Source organism: Haliotis cracherodii, unplaced genomic scaffold (assembly GCF_022045235.1).
Source record: "Haliotis cracherodii isolate W230 unplaced genomic scaffold, xgHalCrac1.p SCAF_6, whole genome shotgun sequence".
NCBI lineage: Eukaryota > Metazoa > Mollusca > Gastropoda > Lepetellida > Haliotidae > Haliotis > Haliotis cracherodii.
The window spans coordinates 46,681,698-46,699,788 of NW_027266319.1; the positions used below are offsets into that span (position 1 = coordinate 46,681,698).

At 40.2% G+C, this 18,091-nt stretch overlaps 1 protein-coding gene across 2 annotated transcripts in view; it reads right to left on the reverse strand.

Annotated features, from left to right (window-relative positions):
• Positions 1 to 5,094: 5,094 nt before the first annotated feature.
• The window catches only part of LOC139445586 (uncharacterized), a 62,745-nt gene continuing 49,748 nt past the window's right edge, over positions 5,095 to 18,091 (reverse strand). For both annotated transcript variants that reach the window (XM_071226743.1, XM_071226742.1), the window contains 3 exons: positions 12,835 to 12,883; positions 5,491 to 5,628; positions 5,095 to 5,237 (listed from right to left, as the gene is read on the reverse strand). In XM_071226743.1, the coding sequence (XP_071082844.1) occupies positions 5,131 to 5,237; positions 5,491 to 5,628; positions 12,835 to 12,883 (294 nt within the window). In that variant the 3' untranslated portion in view covers positions 5,095 to 5,130. The remainder of the gene's footprint in view (positions 5,238 to 5,490; positions 5,629 to 12,834; positions 12,884 to 18,091) is intronic.

The window sequence follows — 18,091 nt, forward strand, 5'->3', positions numbered from 1 at the left end:
ATAGTGTTGTAAAGTCAAATCTTTTGACCATACACACACCTTACTTGATATTGGTGATGTTCCGTCTTTATTTATATATGTTTATATATGTTTATGTTGCATTGTAACCAAGGATAAATGATGCTTTAATATGGGCATTTCACATTACAGTTAACAACTATTTCACTGAAATCACAGCGGAACAAGTGAAGTTCATAACTTTTTCCAAGGATACAACCCAGTAACTTATATATGGCCTCTTGAAATGGAAGAATTGAAATGATTATATATAAATGAATGTTACAGGCATACCTTCTCTCAGTAGACTGGCTTTGATGGAACATACCTGGTTACAGTAAGTCACACATCATGTATTCTGTATACAACTACACACACAATAGTAAGCCCCGATGAACTACCTTGTACACAATGTCCATCTTGTTGGTGTCCATCGGGCGGTTTTTGTATGGGTGCAGGATCTGCATGATGATGGCAGTTGTCGACACTCCGTGGGATAGACGGGTGCACTTGCTTGGTGCTGTGTAAGAGCGAATTCTTGAAGAGGGTAGTCTTAACAGTGCTGCTTAGTTATTTGATCAAGAAAAGGCTTGGCATCAGAGGACTTGTTTTTGATCTAGTTCAGATATGTCTTGTTGTTTCTCCAATCTTGTTACATGACTTTCTTCGTTCTTCATGACTGGCCCTCAGGGTGGTAGCATATTCTTTCAATAACAGACCGCCAGGGTATTGTGAACCATACACATTACTGCAGTTAGACACCGTAAAGAAACCCGTCATATCCGACAGTTCAACCAAATTAACAAAGGACATTCTGGACGTGCGTTGGCGGCACACGTAACGGTGATAATGATTACGTGCGTATTCCTACATGTTCTTGCAATTTGTAAAACATTCCAAAAAAAATTTCTGTTCATAGAAACAGTAGTGGAAAAAGGTTAATAATTTGTCATTTTCTATAATACATTTTGCAGTATTATGGCTCATCGCACTACACAAACGCAATTTGTCTTACCTCATTGAAATATGATGCAAATGTATTGCATTAAATATACTGAACCAAATTAAAAACTTCACAATCATAAAATTTTAACATTTTGACCAGTTATCATTGTGGGCTCTTACTGTGTATTTAAACAGTAATGGCCACGTATTGTCTTCAGATAACACGTTTTTTGTGCAGGTGAATCGATCAAAATCATGTGCACAGCACTATAGTGGCAAAAGTGGTTTTTCACGTGCAACTGGTCACGTGGCCAGAATACCGCACGTGTTTTCAGCCATACTTGTTAGCAGTCATCAACAAAAAAAGAAAAACACAAGAAAAGAAGTCTTTACGGCCATTAATCATGCCACGCCTTTCTAATGTGCAACGTGAACGTGCCATCGACATGTTGCAGACGGGAACGTCCGTAGCTGAAGTCGCAAGGACGATGGGTTGTAGTCGACGGACTGTTTATGATTTACAGACGCGTCTACAGCAAACGGGTACCACCGCTGATCGCCCTCGGCCAGGTCGACCACGTGTGACGTCACATGCAGAGGATCGTCAGATTGTCTTACGTCACCTCCGTAACCGATTTTTGACGGCTACATCAACCAGAATTGAACTGTTTAGGGGTAGACTGAGAGCGCAAACTGTTCGAAACCGTCTGAGAACTGCTCACCTTCAAGCACGACGGCCATACTGCGGGCCGATTCTGACTCAATTACCGAGACGTCAACGTCAATTGTGGGCACAGCGACACTTACGATGGACTCAGAGGAATTGGAACGAAGTCGTCTTCAGTGATGAATCCCGATTTAATCTTCGACTTGCTGATGGTAGGGCGAGGGTATGGAGGCGCCGTCATGAACGTTACGCCCAGTCTTGTGTACAGGAAGTTGACAGATTTCGAGGCGGAAGTGTCATGGTGTAGGGTGCTTTCTGTGGCAATGCGCGTTTCAGGCTTCTAGTCATCCGTGGCAACCTCAACGCTGCTGCTTACCGCGACCAGGTACTGGCACCAGAACTTCTGCCTTTTATGGCAGCACATGGACCCGGTTTGATCTTCCAACACGACAATGCCAGACCCCACACAGCAATTTTGACAAGGAATTTTCTTCAGAATCCTGGAGTCAACGTCATGGACTGGCCGTCAAGGTCTCCCGACCTCAATCCCATCGAACACGTCTGGGATGCTCTTGGCAGAAGTCTGCGCACTCTCCAGAACCAACCACAGAATTTGCAAGATCTTGGCACCATTTTGCAGAAACAATGGCGTCATCTTCCAAATCATGTGTTCACAAGCATCACAAGGTGCATGCGGAAGCGTTGTGTGGCAGTTGTCAACGCACATGGTGGCCATGTGCGCCATCACATTCTCGTGCTTGGGACTTATGATCTAAACTGTTGATGTTATTACCGAATACCGTAGGTGCTTGGAACAAATTATGGTTACCACCGTTAATTAAAATCCTTCTTTGGACATTAATGATTAAAAATTACCTTCTCTGATACATTTGTCCGTTGTATATCATATATGGGATTACTTTTAAAAATGTGACGTTTTTAATTTGATTCAGTATATTTTATTTCCTGCCTTGGAGGAAAATATTTTTTTCTGCGAGCTGATGGTGGGTGAGTCAAAATTTAACCTGTCATCGACAATAAAAAAAACCTTGATGGATATTGAATGATACGTCAATGAAACTGGACGAATGTTGATTTAGCACCTCATGCATTTATTAACAAGTTGTCAGATCTTTCGACTTTTCTTTGTTAGTGTAACCAGAGCGGTGTTTGTGAATAAATCACACACACGCAGGTTGATGTTTGGATGTCAGTTGTTTAAGAAATATGAAGAAATGAACGAAGGCCCCGTGGAAACAATACTCGAGTTAAAATATGCAAAATAGCTACACATACAAATAAAACATTACAAATATAACTTATTAACCAATATTAGAATATTATTTCTTCAAAGAAGAACATTTAAATAATTCACGACATTAGCACCCATACTTAATTGAAGAACATTGTTATTTACTGCACATGATAGTTAACTTGCAGTGTTGGCAATAGGAATCAGGGGGTTGTTCATTAAGGAAATTACACTGCTTCTTAAACTCTGCTTGCATTGTTTTCTGCAGGCCATGCATTGATATCGTCATACTTTAGAGAGCATGTTCATTTCGTGGTGATGCTCAGCTGGCACTGTTCACTGTTGTATTTACGCGAGGAAAAGATTTTAGATTGAGATCAGCATTTTCTTGAATTTATTATTTCAATTTTTTTTCAACGAAGACAGGTTGTCTTATAACTATACGTAACGAAATGTAGTTTTGGGAAACTTTAATATAGCCTTCTCTACAGGGTGATCAGGTCTCTTCTATTTTTCCAGGCTTTTGTCGCGGGAGACCATGGATCTGTGCTCGGGGTGAAAGAATCATTTGGCGCTGGCAGAGCAGTGCCTGTTGTGGTGGTACATGCTTACTCGGGTTATCACAGGCCCTGTTGTTGCAGTGTACATGGAGTATGCTGAGATTTGCTTTACCTTCCAACTGTATGACTGTACATGGAGGGTTGCCCATGTGTGGTTGTACATGGAGGGTTGCCCCTGTATGGTTGTACGTCTAGGGTTGCCCCTGTATGGTTGTACATCGAGGGTTGCCCCTGTATGGTTGTACATCGAGGGCTGCCCCTGTATGGTTGTACATCGAGGGTTGCCCCTGTGTGGTTGTACATCGAGGGTTGTCCCTGTATGGTTGTACATCGAGGATTGCCCCTGTATGGTTGTACATGGAGGGTTGCCCCTGTATGGTTGTACATCTAGAGTTGCCCCTGTATCGTTGTACATCTATGGTTGCCCCTGTATGGATGTACATCGAGGGTTGCCCCGGTGTGGTTGTACATCGAGGGTTGCCCCTGTATGGTTGTACATGGAGGGTTGCCACTGTGTGGTTGCACATCTAGGGTTGCCCCTTTATGGTTGAACATCTAGAGTTGCCCCTGTATTGTTGTACATCTAGAGTTGCCCCGTATTGTTGTACATCTAGAGTTGCCCCTGTAAAGTTGTACATCTAGAGTTGCCCCTGTATTGTTGTACATCTTGAGTAGCCCCGTATTGTTGTACATCTAGAGTTGCCCCTGTATTGTTGTACATCTTGAGTAGCCCCGTATTGTTGTACATCTAGAATTGCCCCTGTATTGTTGTACATCGAGGGTTGCCCCTGTATGGTTGTACATCTATGGTTGCCCCTGTATGGTTGTACATCAAGGGTTGCCCCTGTATGGTTGTACATCTAGGGTTGCCCCTTTATGGTTGTACATCGAGGGTTGCCCCTGTATGGTTGTTCATCTATGGTTGCCCCTTTATGGTTGTACATCTAGGGTTGCCCCTTTATGGTTGTACATCGAGGGTTGCCCCTGTGTGGTTGTACATCTGGAGTTGCCCCTGTATTGTTGTACATCTTGAGTAGCCCCGTATTGTTGTACATCTAGAGTTGCCCCTGTATGGTTGTACATCTAGGGTTGCCCCTGTGTGGTTGTTCATCTATGGTAGCCCCTGTATGGTTGTACATCTAGGGTTGCCCCTGTATCGTTGTACATCTAGGGTTGCCCCTGTATGGTTGCCCCTGTATGGTTGTACAACTAGGGTTGCCCCTTTATGGTTGTACATCGAGGGTTGCCCCTGTATGGTTGTACATCTATGGTTGCCCCTGTATGGTTGTACATCTTGGGTTTCCCCTGTGTGGTTGTACATCTATGGTTGCCCCTGTATTGTTGTACATCTAGGGTTGCCCCTGTGTGGTTGTACATCTATGGTTGCCCCTGTGTGGTTGTACATCGAGGGTTGCCCCTATGTGGTTGTATATCTAGAGTTGCCCCTGTATGGTTGTAAATCCAGGGTTACCCCTATATGGTTGTATATCTAGAGTTGCCCCTGTATGGTTGTAAATCCAGGGTTGCCCCTATATGGTTGTATATCTAGAGTTGCCCCTGTATGGTTGAAGATCTTAGGTTTCTCCTGTCCGGCTGTACATCTGGGGTTGCCCTGCACACCTGCCCCATCCCCAAATCACAGAAATAAAACAATATCCAAAATTCTTGTTGAACATTTTATAGCTATAATCATAATTCAGCAGATTATACTAGTGTCTCTTATTCTTCTTCTTTTTCTTCTTTTTAGGAGGGGTTCCAACATCTGCTGAACTTCTCTTCTTTCTCTGTGACACACCTTCTTCCATGAACAAGTCATCTGAAATTACACATTTTGTTTCCTGTTTCTTGCCAACATTGGACTTTTTCGTCAATACTACCTTCTGTATAGAAACTAACTGCATGTGCTTTTTAAAGTTTTAAGAAAGATTTCAGGAAACATAACACGATGTATAAACGAGATGAACTTATTGCCAGGAAAAGAATGAAGCGCTTTGAAGCAACATTTACCCTTTTTAATCCTTATGCATTGGCCATATTATTTAGTAAACAAACAGCCTGTTATATATCACCTGCTCCAAACGGCTTGAATCTGATTTTGAGTCCTGACGGGAAGGGCACAGTATTGTGGGGGATCTTGGCTGCTGTGACAGGCTTCAGTACATCCCTTGGTTTCTTCAGGATGTGTATTTGTCCCTGGAACTTTGGTCCTGACAGAAATATACAGTTATCTCTTTCCTCATAAGGATACACAGGGATATATGTCCTAGCATGATTTTGCCTTCTTTATGCAATATGTGAATTTAACATTGAAATCTGGAAAATGACTATAATAATGCCTATAATAATTCTATAGCCATATCAAAGCTAACTGTATTGTCATTCAAAACCACTTTCATGTGATGACATAGTATAAAACCGAACAAGGGAGACATAAAACCACATATCATGCCTCCATGTCAGAAGGATAAGATCTGATTGGTCCATGTGATCTTGATAAAATACTGTGTAACCCGCCTTCAAGGGTAATAAATTTATCAGCAGGGGAATAAATCTCCTACTTTTATGAGCCAATGGATGTTATCTGACATAGCGCAAGCTTACCTCAGCTCAATCAAGCAGCTGTATTCTATCATTTTGGAATTTGATTGAATTGTTTCACAATGTCATATCAAAACATGTCGGTTTAGATAAATTCATTGCAGCAGGATCCTGAGGGGTACATGGGGATAAAACCTAACGCAGGATGCACAAAACCCCATGTACCCCTCTTGATCCTGCTACAACTTATAATATATCCCTTGTGATACTGAGCTGAGTTTAACTGGTGCTGTGTAACATGACTTTCACTGACTCCTAAACAACATGCAGCTTTTTGCTTCTTAGTGGTGAGTAAGAGATTTATTGTGCTAGCTCAGAAATCCTTTTGCAGCCTGGGGTAATTGAAAATTTTATTAAAAAAGGTATATTTATATACTTATCCTATCTCACGTATTTCTCTTTCTACTTTTGATTCTGAGTAAAAACGTGTCTGTTATAAAGGTTTCCAGCTTCTCAAGTAAACAAGCATGAAATACTCATATCCCCCGCCAATATGACATGTCCGGTTGTGTGCAATGCATAAGCTCCTGTGAACTATGTTCACTGGGTCTTTCTGTAAATAGCCCAATTGCAGACCTAAAAAAAGTTATTACTGGTGTTGTTTTGCTATCTGCAATTTATGATAGAATATGTAACTGTATTTGTAATGAGTAAGGATGAAACATATGTACGAACAACTTCTTTATTACAATTAGGAGCGATGGTTTCGGTGTAGGTTCTAACACCGTTATCAAGCAAGTGAAGTACAGAGTATGGTTGACAAGAATATATACAGGATAGGAGGCAGTGTTCATACAGTTGAGTAGGTTTAAGATCAGTTACACTGTTGTATTTGTAATGAATTGTGTTTCTGCATGAAGTTAGTCAGTGAATGCAACAACCGTGTCGATGTCACTTTTGGAGGAACATACACACAAGCAATGCAGAACTTACCAACAAGAAAGGAAATGTATTCGATACTGCGAGATGACATTATGTGCCAAGTTTGGTGAATGGTACGTTTTTCAAGATCTGCTCCGGAAACGAGGACTACCACCATTTTCAGTCTTAGTCAAAATCATTGCCATGGAACCTCGTAAAAATTTATTTTTTTTAATCCCAAACAATCGAAACGCACCAGTTCACCACTAGACCTACCTATGTGCCAAGTTTGGTGAAGAAATATGGTACGGTTTTCAAGATCTGCTCCGAAAACGAAATGTGACGGACGGATGGACAGATGGAATGAGGAACGGCACCCATTCCTATATCCCCCTTGCACTTCGTGGCGGGGGATAATTAATCCGTGCATAATCCATGACAACACTGGGAATGAGGGTCTGATGGAGTAAAAACAAAATGGCATGAAGTACAGACTGGTCGCCATGTGGACTGCTCGTCCATTATGATGTTTAACAAGCGTATTGAAAGAAGACTCAAGTCGCCGGTAAACTCAAACGATGTTTACTTGTTCAGATCAAAACCATAACTGACAACACAACGGTATTACTATGACATCATCACAACACTCACACAACCATTCCAAACTACGTTAACATTGCGTTCTATTTATAGAAATACTTCCGGGATCAGAGTTACCTCCCTAACATCATTCGTCCCTTTCAGATACAATCATACATACTTAGAAATTAGACATTTATTAAACCGATGATAATAAAGTACTGTTTACAGGTAAGCATAAAACAGGTGACTGTGTTAATTACAAATACGAATGTGTTAAATACAAAATACAAATATTTATAATTATTTATAATATTGTCAAACATGCCAATAAGGCATTTTCACTAGAAATACAGTCAGTGTAAACATGATAGTCACTCTGCCACTTTGGGGGCTGGTGAATCCGATTGGAATGTCTCTGGCAATTGTCTGTTGAAGTTTGTTTCACGACACTTGCTTGGAACACATCATCAAGTCCCAACACAATGTCACTTGCACCTCCTGGAATGTTGATGCTGCCTGTAGAGTTGTCAATGTCAGGTGAATCTGAAGATTGACATTCAGTGTCCACATTCGCAACACAGTCTCTAGCACTATCACTTCCACTACTACTTGTAGTCAAGTGGTCCGGTCTCTCAAAATGTCTTTTCAGCTTTCGGTGATTGATGACACGTGAGCGTCCATTTCCTTCACAGGGGTGAATACGGTAAGTATTTTCACCGATTTAGCTATCAACAGGGTAAGGCCCTTCCCATCTTTCTGAGATGAGCTTCCGAGATGTTCTGCGCACTTGCTGAGGATGATATAGCCACACATTTTCGCCTTCTTTGAATGGAGTAAACTTGGTATGTTGTTTCTTTTCACGCCTCTGCTCTTGCTCTTTCAAAATCTTCTCTCTCACAGTCTTCTGCAAATCCACTAATTCATTCAGTTTAGCTGATGAATCAGTCACCAGTTTCTGATTTCCACTTACATCACTGTCTGTTTTGTCTCTAGGGGATTGGCCAAGCACAATCTTGAATGGGTCTCTTTTTTTTAGAGTTCTTTTCATTCTTTCTATCTGTCCATTGCACTGAGGGTTGTATGGAGAGGTTCTTGTTCTTTTAATGCCTAGCTTGCTGCACAACTCTTGAAGTTTAGCTTCAAAGTTCCGACCTTGGTCAGAGTGTAGTCCCTCTGGCAGTCCATAGCGGCACACAATTTTGTTAAATATAATTGTAGCAGTTGTTTCCGCTGACTGATCAGGTACTGCAAATGGCTCTACCCATTTGCTGAAAGGATCAGACAGCACAAACAAGTATCGATTACCCCGTTGTGTTGTTGGAAGTGGGCCCGCAAAGTCCATGTTCCACCACAAGAATGGTTGATCTGGGATAATCGTCTTCCCCTCAGGTGTTCGGTCTGGCAGTGAAGGATTTTTCCTGTTTAGGCAAGTAACACAGGACATGCACCACTCTCTTACATCGCGTCGCCATCCAAACCAGAAGAATTTCTTCTGCAAAGCAGCAATAGTCCTATCAATTCCAAAATTGCCATTTCCATTATGAAGAGCCCTTAAAATCCTCTCTGCTGCTGATTGAGGGCAAATCACCCTTTTCACACTGTCGATGGTTTTCAGCACAAGCACATTGTTGCACAGTTCAAGCTTATCACCATCACTCTTAATAAAGCTCTTCACATCTTGCTTGATATCGCTTGGTCTCTTGTGATCAGTTACCCACTGTTGCAGTACTGTGATATCTGCATCTGTCTCTTGCATGTGAATCAGTTCCTCCATTGAGAATAAACTTGGTATGGCGACTGCGTCCACTTGAGGTGCCCTTGACAGTGCATCCGGAACTTTTGTATCCTTGCCTAGTCTATGTTGGATCGTAAAATCAAAATTCTCCAGAGCAACCTTGCAAGTTTACCTCTTGGCTCCTTCAGACTGAAAAGATATGTCAGTGGCTTGTGGTCTGTTATAACTGTAAACTGGTTTCCCTCAAGGTAAACAGCTAACTTGTCGAGCGCCCACACAATGGCAAGACACTCTTTCTCTGTAGCGGAATGGTTCTTTTAAGATCCCGTCAGTACTCTTGACGCATACTCTATCACCCTCCCATCTTGCGTAAAGATGGCCCCTAAGCCGACATCACTCGCATCAGTCTCAACCACAAACTTCTAGGTAAAATCAGGATAAGCCAAAATAGGAGCTGACAACAGTTTCTCTTTTAGGTTCACAAAAGATGACTCACATTCATTATGCTCCGGAAATCAACACCACCGTTATAGAACCAATAGAACCTATAGAGCACTTTTTTTTACCAGATCATTACTTATGTCCTTGTTTGGGATAGTTAAACATCATAATGGACGAGCAGTCCACATGGCGACCAGTCTGTACTTCATGCCAATGTGTTTTCTCTCCATCTGACCCTGAATCCCAGTGTTCAGATCGTTGTGGATTATGCAGTTATTCAGAGGCATGTACGGATTAATTTACTTTAGAAGCTGGAAACCTTTATTTCAGACACGTTTCTAAGAAGAAAATGCATAGTGTGTGACAGGATAAGTATATGAATAAGGGATTTCTTCTCCTACTCAGAAATACATTTCCCTCCCTGGCGGTATACAAAGTTTTATCTTAGGATCAAGTTTCAGTTTCATGTTGTTTAACATCGCACTCATGATATCAAGTGAACCAATCAGATGCAAAACATTCTGATGTGGAGGTAAGATAAAGAGCATTATCTTTTGACATTAAAATGTATGATCTATTTTTCAAGAGCACATATATCTAAGCTACTTCTCTCCTTCCCTTGTATCTGTGATCAAGGGTGCAGACATCTAGGCTACTTCTCTCCCTCCCTCGTATCTATAGACAAGGGTGCAGATATCTAGGCTACGTCTCCCCCCCTTGTACCTATAATCAAGGGTGCTGATATCTACGCTACTTCTCCCTCCCTCCCTTGTATCTATAATCAAGGGTGCAGATATCTAGGCTACGTCTCCCTCCCTTGTATCTTGTAATCAAGGGTGCAGACATCTAGGCTACTTCTCTCCCTCCCTCGTATCTATAGTCAAGGGTGCATATCTAGGCTACGTCTCCCCCCCTTGTACCTATAATCAAGGGTGCTGATATCTACGCTACTTCTCCCTCCCTCCCTTGTATCTATAATCATGGGTGCAGATATCTAGGCTACGTCTCCCTCCCTTGTATCTTGTAATCAAGGGTGCTAATATCTAGGCTTCTTCTCCCTCCCTCCCTTGTATCTATAATCAAGGGTGCTGATATCTAGGCTACGTCTGCCTTCCTTGTATTTATAATCAAGGATGCAGATATCTAGGCTTCTTCTCCCTCCCTCCCTTGTACCTATAATCAAGGGTGCTGATATCTAGGCTTCTTCTCCCTCCCTCCCTTGTATCTATAATCAAGGGTGCAGATATCTAGGCTACGTCTCCCTCCCTTGTATCTTGTAATCAAGGGTGCTGATATCTAGGCTTCTTCTCCCTCCCTCCCTTGTATCTATAACCAAGAGTCCAATATCTAGGCTACTTGTCCCTCCCTCCCTCGTATCTATAGTCAAGGGTGCAGATATCTAGGCTACGTCTCCCCCCCTTTTATCTATAATCAAAGGTGCTGATATCTAGGCTACTTCCCTCCCTCCCTTGTATCTATAATCAAGGGTGCAGATATCTAGGCTACTTCCCTCCCTCCCTTGTATCTATAATCAAGGGTGCAGATATCTAGGCTACTTCCCTCCCTCCCTTGTATCTATAATCAAGGGTGCTGATATCTAGGCTACTTCCCTCCCTCCCTTGTATCTATAATCAAAGGTGCTGATATCTAGGCTACTTCCCTCCCTCCCTTGTATCTGTAATCCAGGGTGCAGATATCTAGGCTACTTCTCCCTCCCTTGTATATTGTAATCAAGGGTGCAGATATCTAGGCTACTTCCCTCCCTTGTATTTATAATCAAGGGTGCAGATATCTAGGCTACGTCTCCCTCCCTCCCTTGTATCTGTAATCAAAGGTGCTGATATCTAGGCTACGTCTCCCTCCCTCCCTTGTATCTATAATCAAGGGTGCTGATATCTACGCTACTTCTCCCTCCCTCCCTTGTATCTATAATCAAGGGTGCTGATATCTAGGCTTCTTCGCCATCCCTCCCTTGTATCTATAATCAAGGGTGCAGATATCTAGGCTTCTTCTCCCTCCCTCCCTTGTATCTATAATCAAGGGTGCTGATATCTAGGCTACGTCTCCCTCCCTTGTATCTGTAATCAAGGGTGCAGATATCTAGGCTACTTCTCCCTCCCTCCCTTGTATCTATAATCAAGGGTGCAGATATCTAGGCTACTTCCCTCCCTTGTATGTATAATCAAGTGTGCTGATATCTACGCTACTTCTCCCTCCCTCCCTTGTATCTATAATCAAGGGTGCTGATATCTAGGCTACGTTTCCCTCCCTTGTATGTATAATCAAGTGTGCTGATATCTAGGCTACTTCCCTTCCTTGTATGTATAATCAAGGGTGCAGATATCTAGGCTACGTCTCCCTCCCTTGTATCTATAATCAAGGGTGCAGATATTTAGGCTACGTCTCCCTCCCTTGTATCTATAATCAGGTGTGGTGATATCTAGGCTACGTCTCCCTCCCTTGTATCTATAATGAATGGTGCTCATATCTAGGCTACTTCCCTCCCTCCCTTGTATCTATAATCAAGGGTGCAGATATCTAGGCTACTTCCCTCCCTCCCTTGTATCTATAATCAAGGGTGCAGATATCTAGGCTACATCTCCCCCCCTTGTACCTATAATCAAGGGTGCTGATATCTAGGCTTCTTCTCCCTCCCTCCCTTGTATCTTGATTGCATTTTAAGCAATTTCGTGCAGTTTGGACAACATTCACACCAAGAAATGTAATAAGTCAATGGCAAAAGCCAAATAAACAACATGGCAGATGCAGTAAAATTTCGCAGTAAAATTTCAAAGTTAAATTAGTACTTTTTTGTTTTCTTTAAAAAATTTATTAATTTTTTACGCGGAAGATGATTTTTTCCGAGGACTACTGTTTAAAAACACACGATGTTCCGCGTTTCCGCGGAGATTTCACATCCCTGATCTATAATCAAGGGTGCAGTTATCTAGGCTACTTCTCCCTCCCTTGTATCTGTAATCAGGTGTGCTGATATCTAGGCTACGTCTCCCTCCCTTGTATCTATAATGAAGGGTGCTGATATCTAAGCTACTTCCCTCCCTCCCTTGTATCTATAATCAAGGGTGCAGATATCTATGCCGCTTCCCTCCCTCCCTCCCTCCCTTGTATCTATAATCAAGGGTGCAGATATCTAAGCTACTTCTCAGATATCCTGTTTCCTGCATGCTGGACATACCTTCTGTCAAGTGATTCACGTCTTGCTGCACCATGGAGACATGGTCATGCTGAAAATAATTATCAAAACATTTTATGTAAAGATGATTATCATAAATTATGAAGAAATAAGTCAACCTTATAATGGTGAAAAAACAACTCGAATGATATAAATAAATAAATCAATAGAACCACAAGGCTCTGTAGCTCATGGTCATACATTGGACTTTCAATATTGCTGCTCTTAAATGAATTCAGGTGTAATCATTGATGGGAACAAGAAAGCCACGTTTCAGCTTCGTTTGTCCAATGCTTTCGGAGGAGATGATGTTGAAAAACTCTGAGCATCTTTCAAATGCAAATGTCAACTTAAAGTCAAAACTTAAAACATCACAAAAAACAGGAGACGTTTTGATGGCCACTACGACAAAAACATATCTTATTTCATTTTGATTTTACATTTTGATCCAATATAACTGATTTGCAACCATAAATAGAATTTCAATATGGGTGCAGTGGTGCACTTGAACAATTTGGGTGTCACCAATGGTTGGAACAAAGGCATGAAGTTTCACCTTCATTGGTACACCGGTTTCTGAGGAAATGTTATTGTGCAAGGAACTGCATTTTGAGAGAATTTAGTGGCATGGTCAAAGCAAAAAAGGTCAAATAAAGCTTAAAATTTAGATTAGCTGAATTTATTGAAAACAGAACACATATGTGTGAGCAACACTCTTTTATTACAGTTGGAGTAAAATTGGCTGACTTATTGCCTTAAATAAACTTTTCAATATGCTGCTATGAAAGTTTCATAAAAGACGTATCTAATGAGGTACCTACTCTACAGTAGGACTAGATCAAATTTAAAAACAGCTAAGGTTTATCTCTATTCTCCCACTACGACAAGAAAACAGAAGAGCTGCAACGATACAGGATGGTCAAGATACAATACGTATTTCGATATACTGGTCACGATACGATATGTATCTCGATATGCAACATTAAAGAAAAATCAACAGATAACAGTACTCAAGCATTTGTTAAGTTTCAAGACTTCATGCATGTCAAGATTGGACCTTTCATGATTTTGGAACAGTTAAAATTATTTTATACTAACAAGACTACTGAAGTTTCATGCTTCAAAGTAGAAAATAATCAATGTGCTTCAGTCCAACTTCAGGTTCTTTTTCAGAAAAATTAAAATGTCAACATTGTAAAGTGACAGTGATGCCCTCTGGGTACTGACAATGTCTCCTGCTGTTGTGTCTTAACGGAGGTGGAGTCATAGGGTGTAGATGACCAACACAACAATCAGCGCTTTGATTTATGATTCATAGTGTAAAAAAGTATTTATCGAGTGTCGTGTGCTTGGTCAATAAAAATATGAAATTTGATATAAAACATCACGAGACACGATGATTGCAATTAAAATTGTATTTCCTGCTCTCATAGGCACTGTTTTATATGCAGAGATTAAGATTACTGTGTGTATTTTCTTGTAAACTAAGCTGGAAATAGCAATCAGCTGTACACATGTTTCTTCCAATCTACCCAATGATACAACTTTAAAGAATTTTGATGCAATGGTCGGAAGAAATTGTATCTGAAATTATTGTTTTATCAGGAATAACATATTCCAATATCGTGTTACTTTAGTTGCAGCTTTTACTATATATATAAAAATTATAAGAACCATAAGCATAGCACGTTGGTACAGGTGATTGCTATTGCAGGATATTTTTACGAATGACCAATTTGACCAGTCACAATTTATTTCACAATTCTATATGTATTTCAATTGCAAAAACATTATGTTGACATATTATAGTCATATTGCCACAAATATGACTTTTAACAAGTCAAAGTATGGCATTCATAATATATGTATCCATTCTCTGTCAACTAAAGTTCGTTTCAAGGTGTCAATAGGGGCAATCTGACCGTGGTTGCTGTAAATAACGGTGACATACACGATTTCACCGAAATTAATGTAAACAATATGAAATTTTGAATAAAATTAATAAAATATATTACAAACATCAGTCCAGATATACAATGAACATGCTTTTTTGTAACCAGATAGTATAAAATTGGGATTAATTTTTGATTTGCTGACTGGTATTTCCAGCTTGCGGTGATCAGCTGATGATGTTTTTTGCAATGGGGGGAAAAAAACATTGTGTCAAAGTAAAACGTGAGCTCACTAAAAATGTAGGTAAGTTTTGGTAGGCATGTGTTACAGCGTGCTAAAATCGGTTTAGCGTTTTATTGAAGGGTACAATAGTGAGGAACACTGTGCTTAAAATTTGCGTTCAGTAGTGTGGCGTATCGATAAATAGGACCACATGTACCATGTATCATATAGTGGGTCAAGTATCGCGATGCATCAGAATATAATAACACATGGGGTACAAAGGTGCACTGTTTTTTTAACATTCCGAAAAGGCATGACAAGGAGTCATTTATGTAACAAATATTAATAATCCCTCTTATCTACCAACAGCCTACGCATTAATGCATATAAAAAACGAAGTGTGGGTTATTTCATGATAAAACATTGTTATATTGTGACGTCATTTCTACAGATTTGAACATGCACTTGCAACTTGATGACATTGTAAACCGAACAATGTTATTTTTGAGAGGGAAGTGTCCAGTGAGTTGTTCCCCATAGATATAGCTGGGCAACATAGTTAAACGCACTGGTCAAACAATCACACCTTAAAGGGGCACTGATCTAACGCAATTCCCAGGACTGGTTGTTGCCTTTGTTATCGCTTTTTCCCCCATGAGTACCCGGATGATACGCAACGCAACTCAGCGTGACCAGAGACTGGGCTACCGTCTGCAAGGACAGCTAAATAAACTTGGAGGCTGGAGGCAATATTGGTTTTTACGTATTTTTGCAAAAACACTGATTGGTTAACTGTGATCTATAAATATTTCGACAAAGGGCGCATGTTAAATAATTTCTTCAGCCTAAACAAACAGACAAAAAGAACGACAGAGCTGATCGGATGTCGTCATTTGGAAATACCCCAGATGGTTATAGTTTAATACTAAAAGAAGTATCCATGCAGTGAAAGCATTTTCGGATTTCGGATTGTGCGATAATATGATTACTACTCCCTTGTTGTCATCCACGTTTTCTCGTATAACCCTACACTTGTGTATTTGTCGTCATTCACTTGATGCTCAGTTAATGAATTTATTACTGGTACAATTAGTGGTAGCACCACTTCGATTACCTGACAAAGGTTCCCTTTTGGCATTTATTGTGTCTTGGGTAATTATTCAATCTAAATCCAGGTTTGAAGTGAGGTGAAAAGTGTGTTATGTAATATGCACGTGGCAGCCCAGCAAGAGTTGAATGATCAGTTGATTTACTTTTTTTTGTAAATCAACGGATCGTACGTAGTTATCAAAGGATTAACAGGAAACACGTTGATTGATTAATCACTGTTATCTTGCACAGTGGATATGTCAAAAGTGAGTGTTTAAATTTCTAGGTTTACAAAGGGAATACACTCATATCATGGCGTGAAGTGCTGATGTAAAAACAACATACTTTGTTCAAAGGGTTAACTGATAATACGTTGATTGATCATTGTTATCAATCACTCAATGGATTTTTTAGGAACCGTGGACGTTATGAAAATAGTTGTCACGTGGGCTTTCTCAGCCGACCCTTGAGACTTGACACCTATGTGAAACACCTGAAACAATCCAAGTGATCAGTTGAGAAACGAACACGGGTTATAATATCCCGAAACGATATATATCTTTTAAAATATTTGATTGTTACAGAGACACGTGACATCGAATAAGTTTCTTTGTACAGCTGCAGACGAGTGGGATATTGTTCCTTTGTGTGGGTATTCACGGATACATTCCTCGAACAAGGAAGCTGCTAAAATTTATACACATCTGCATTTTGTTTTCCTTCATTTGAACCGATTCGTTCTTGCTTCTTTACGTCTTGGTTGGGAAATTCTTCAATGCGCGATAAACGTTGTTTTCACAGGACTTTTCCTTTGTATATATTACCATCAATTTGTAAAATGTGATTCTCTCAGGCAATTTATAAAAAGTGTAAATATTTCAGTCATTTTGACTAAAAAATCTGTCCAGATTGATTAAGACGATCAAAAGGGCTTACAAACATCACAACAGATTATTATGTAGGATTTAAAGCCAAACAACATAGAAATGTACTTTTCAACGTAACATTTTCAGTCTCTTGGTGATGACATTAAACATCAAAATGTTTGGAATTCGTTATCATAATAATACAGATGGAAATGTGTTTCAGTAACTTTGTAAAATAACTGAATGTTTAGACGTTTAATAAATTTGTTACACATTTTGACAGTAAAAAAATATACACACAATAAAAAAGCAATGCCCAGGTGAAATATTTACTTTGTGTTGCAAGTCGAAATAGTGTAAACAAAAATCGCAAAATTACCAAGCAAGTGACTTATCCAAACTTCGTCACCATTACCGATGCTACCCACAAAGATACCTACATTTCCTTATTATATCGAAAACTGTATTTCATCTTGTTGATCAATGTGACCATACGCCCTTATTACTACCCATAAAAGTGACTAATGCACTTACGAATGGCGCAGCAGAGGTCGCGAACTAGTCTAGATTTCTGCTATACATTGGGTACTCACTGGGAAAAAACAATAACAAAGGCAACAACCAGTCCCGGGGAATTGCGTTAGATCAGTGCCCCTTTAAGCAAAAGAGGTATGACAATCAGTATTGGGAGAAAGGTACACGTAATCAAAGTGAAAATTGTGTGAATATCTTAGAAATACCAAACATAACCCCCTTGTTCATAAAATGGACTTCTCCAACATTGCGCATGGATTGTATTCAGGGAGCCATCGTTATGTAAAATTAAATATGGGTAAATATTGTTAAAGTTTGTACATCTTATTAACATCCTTCAAGAGACTGTACATAATGCTGGCATGTCTTATAAGAAATGCAAAAAAACACTGATGGGATCATAAAACACTGCACCTCTCCTGGTTTATTCTCCCTGCAGTGTTTTATTGTATGATAAACAACTCCCACTCGTTTATTTCTTAAACAACAGCTTATCAAACATGCTGAAATCTGTTTCAAAACACACACAATTAATTAAACCATACATTAAGCACTGAGTCAGGGCCACACAATCACCCATCACAAAACTGAGCAGTCTCGCCCTCACTGTCAGTTTTCAGCTTAACTTCTGTTAGCAATGAGGCTGCAAATGTTCA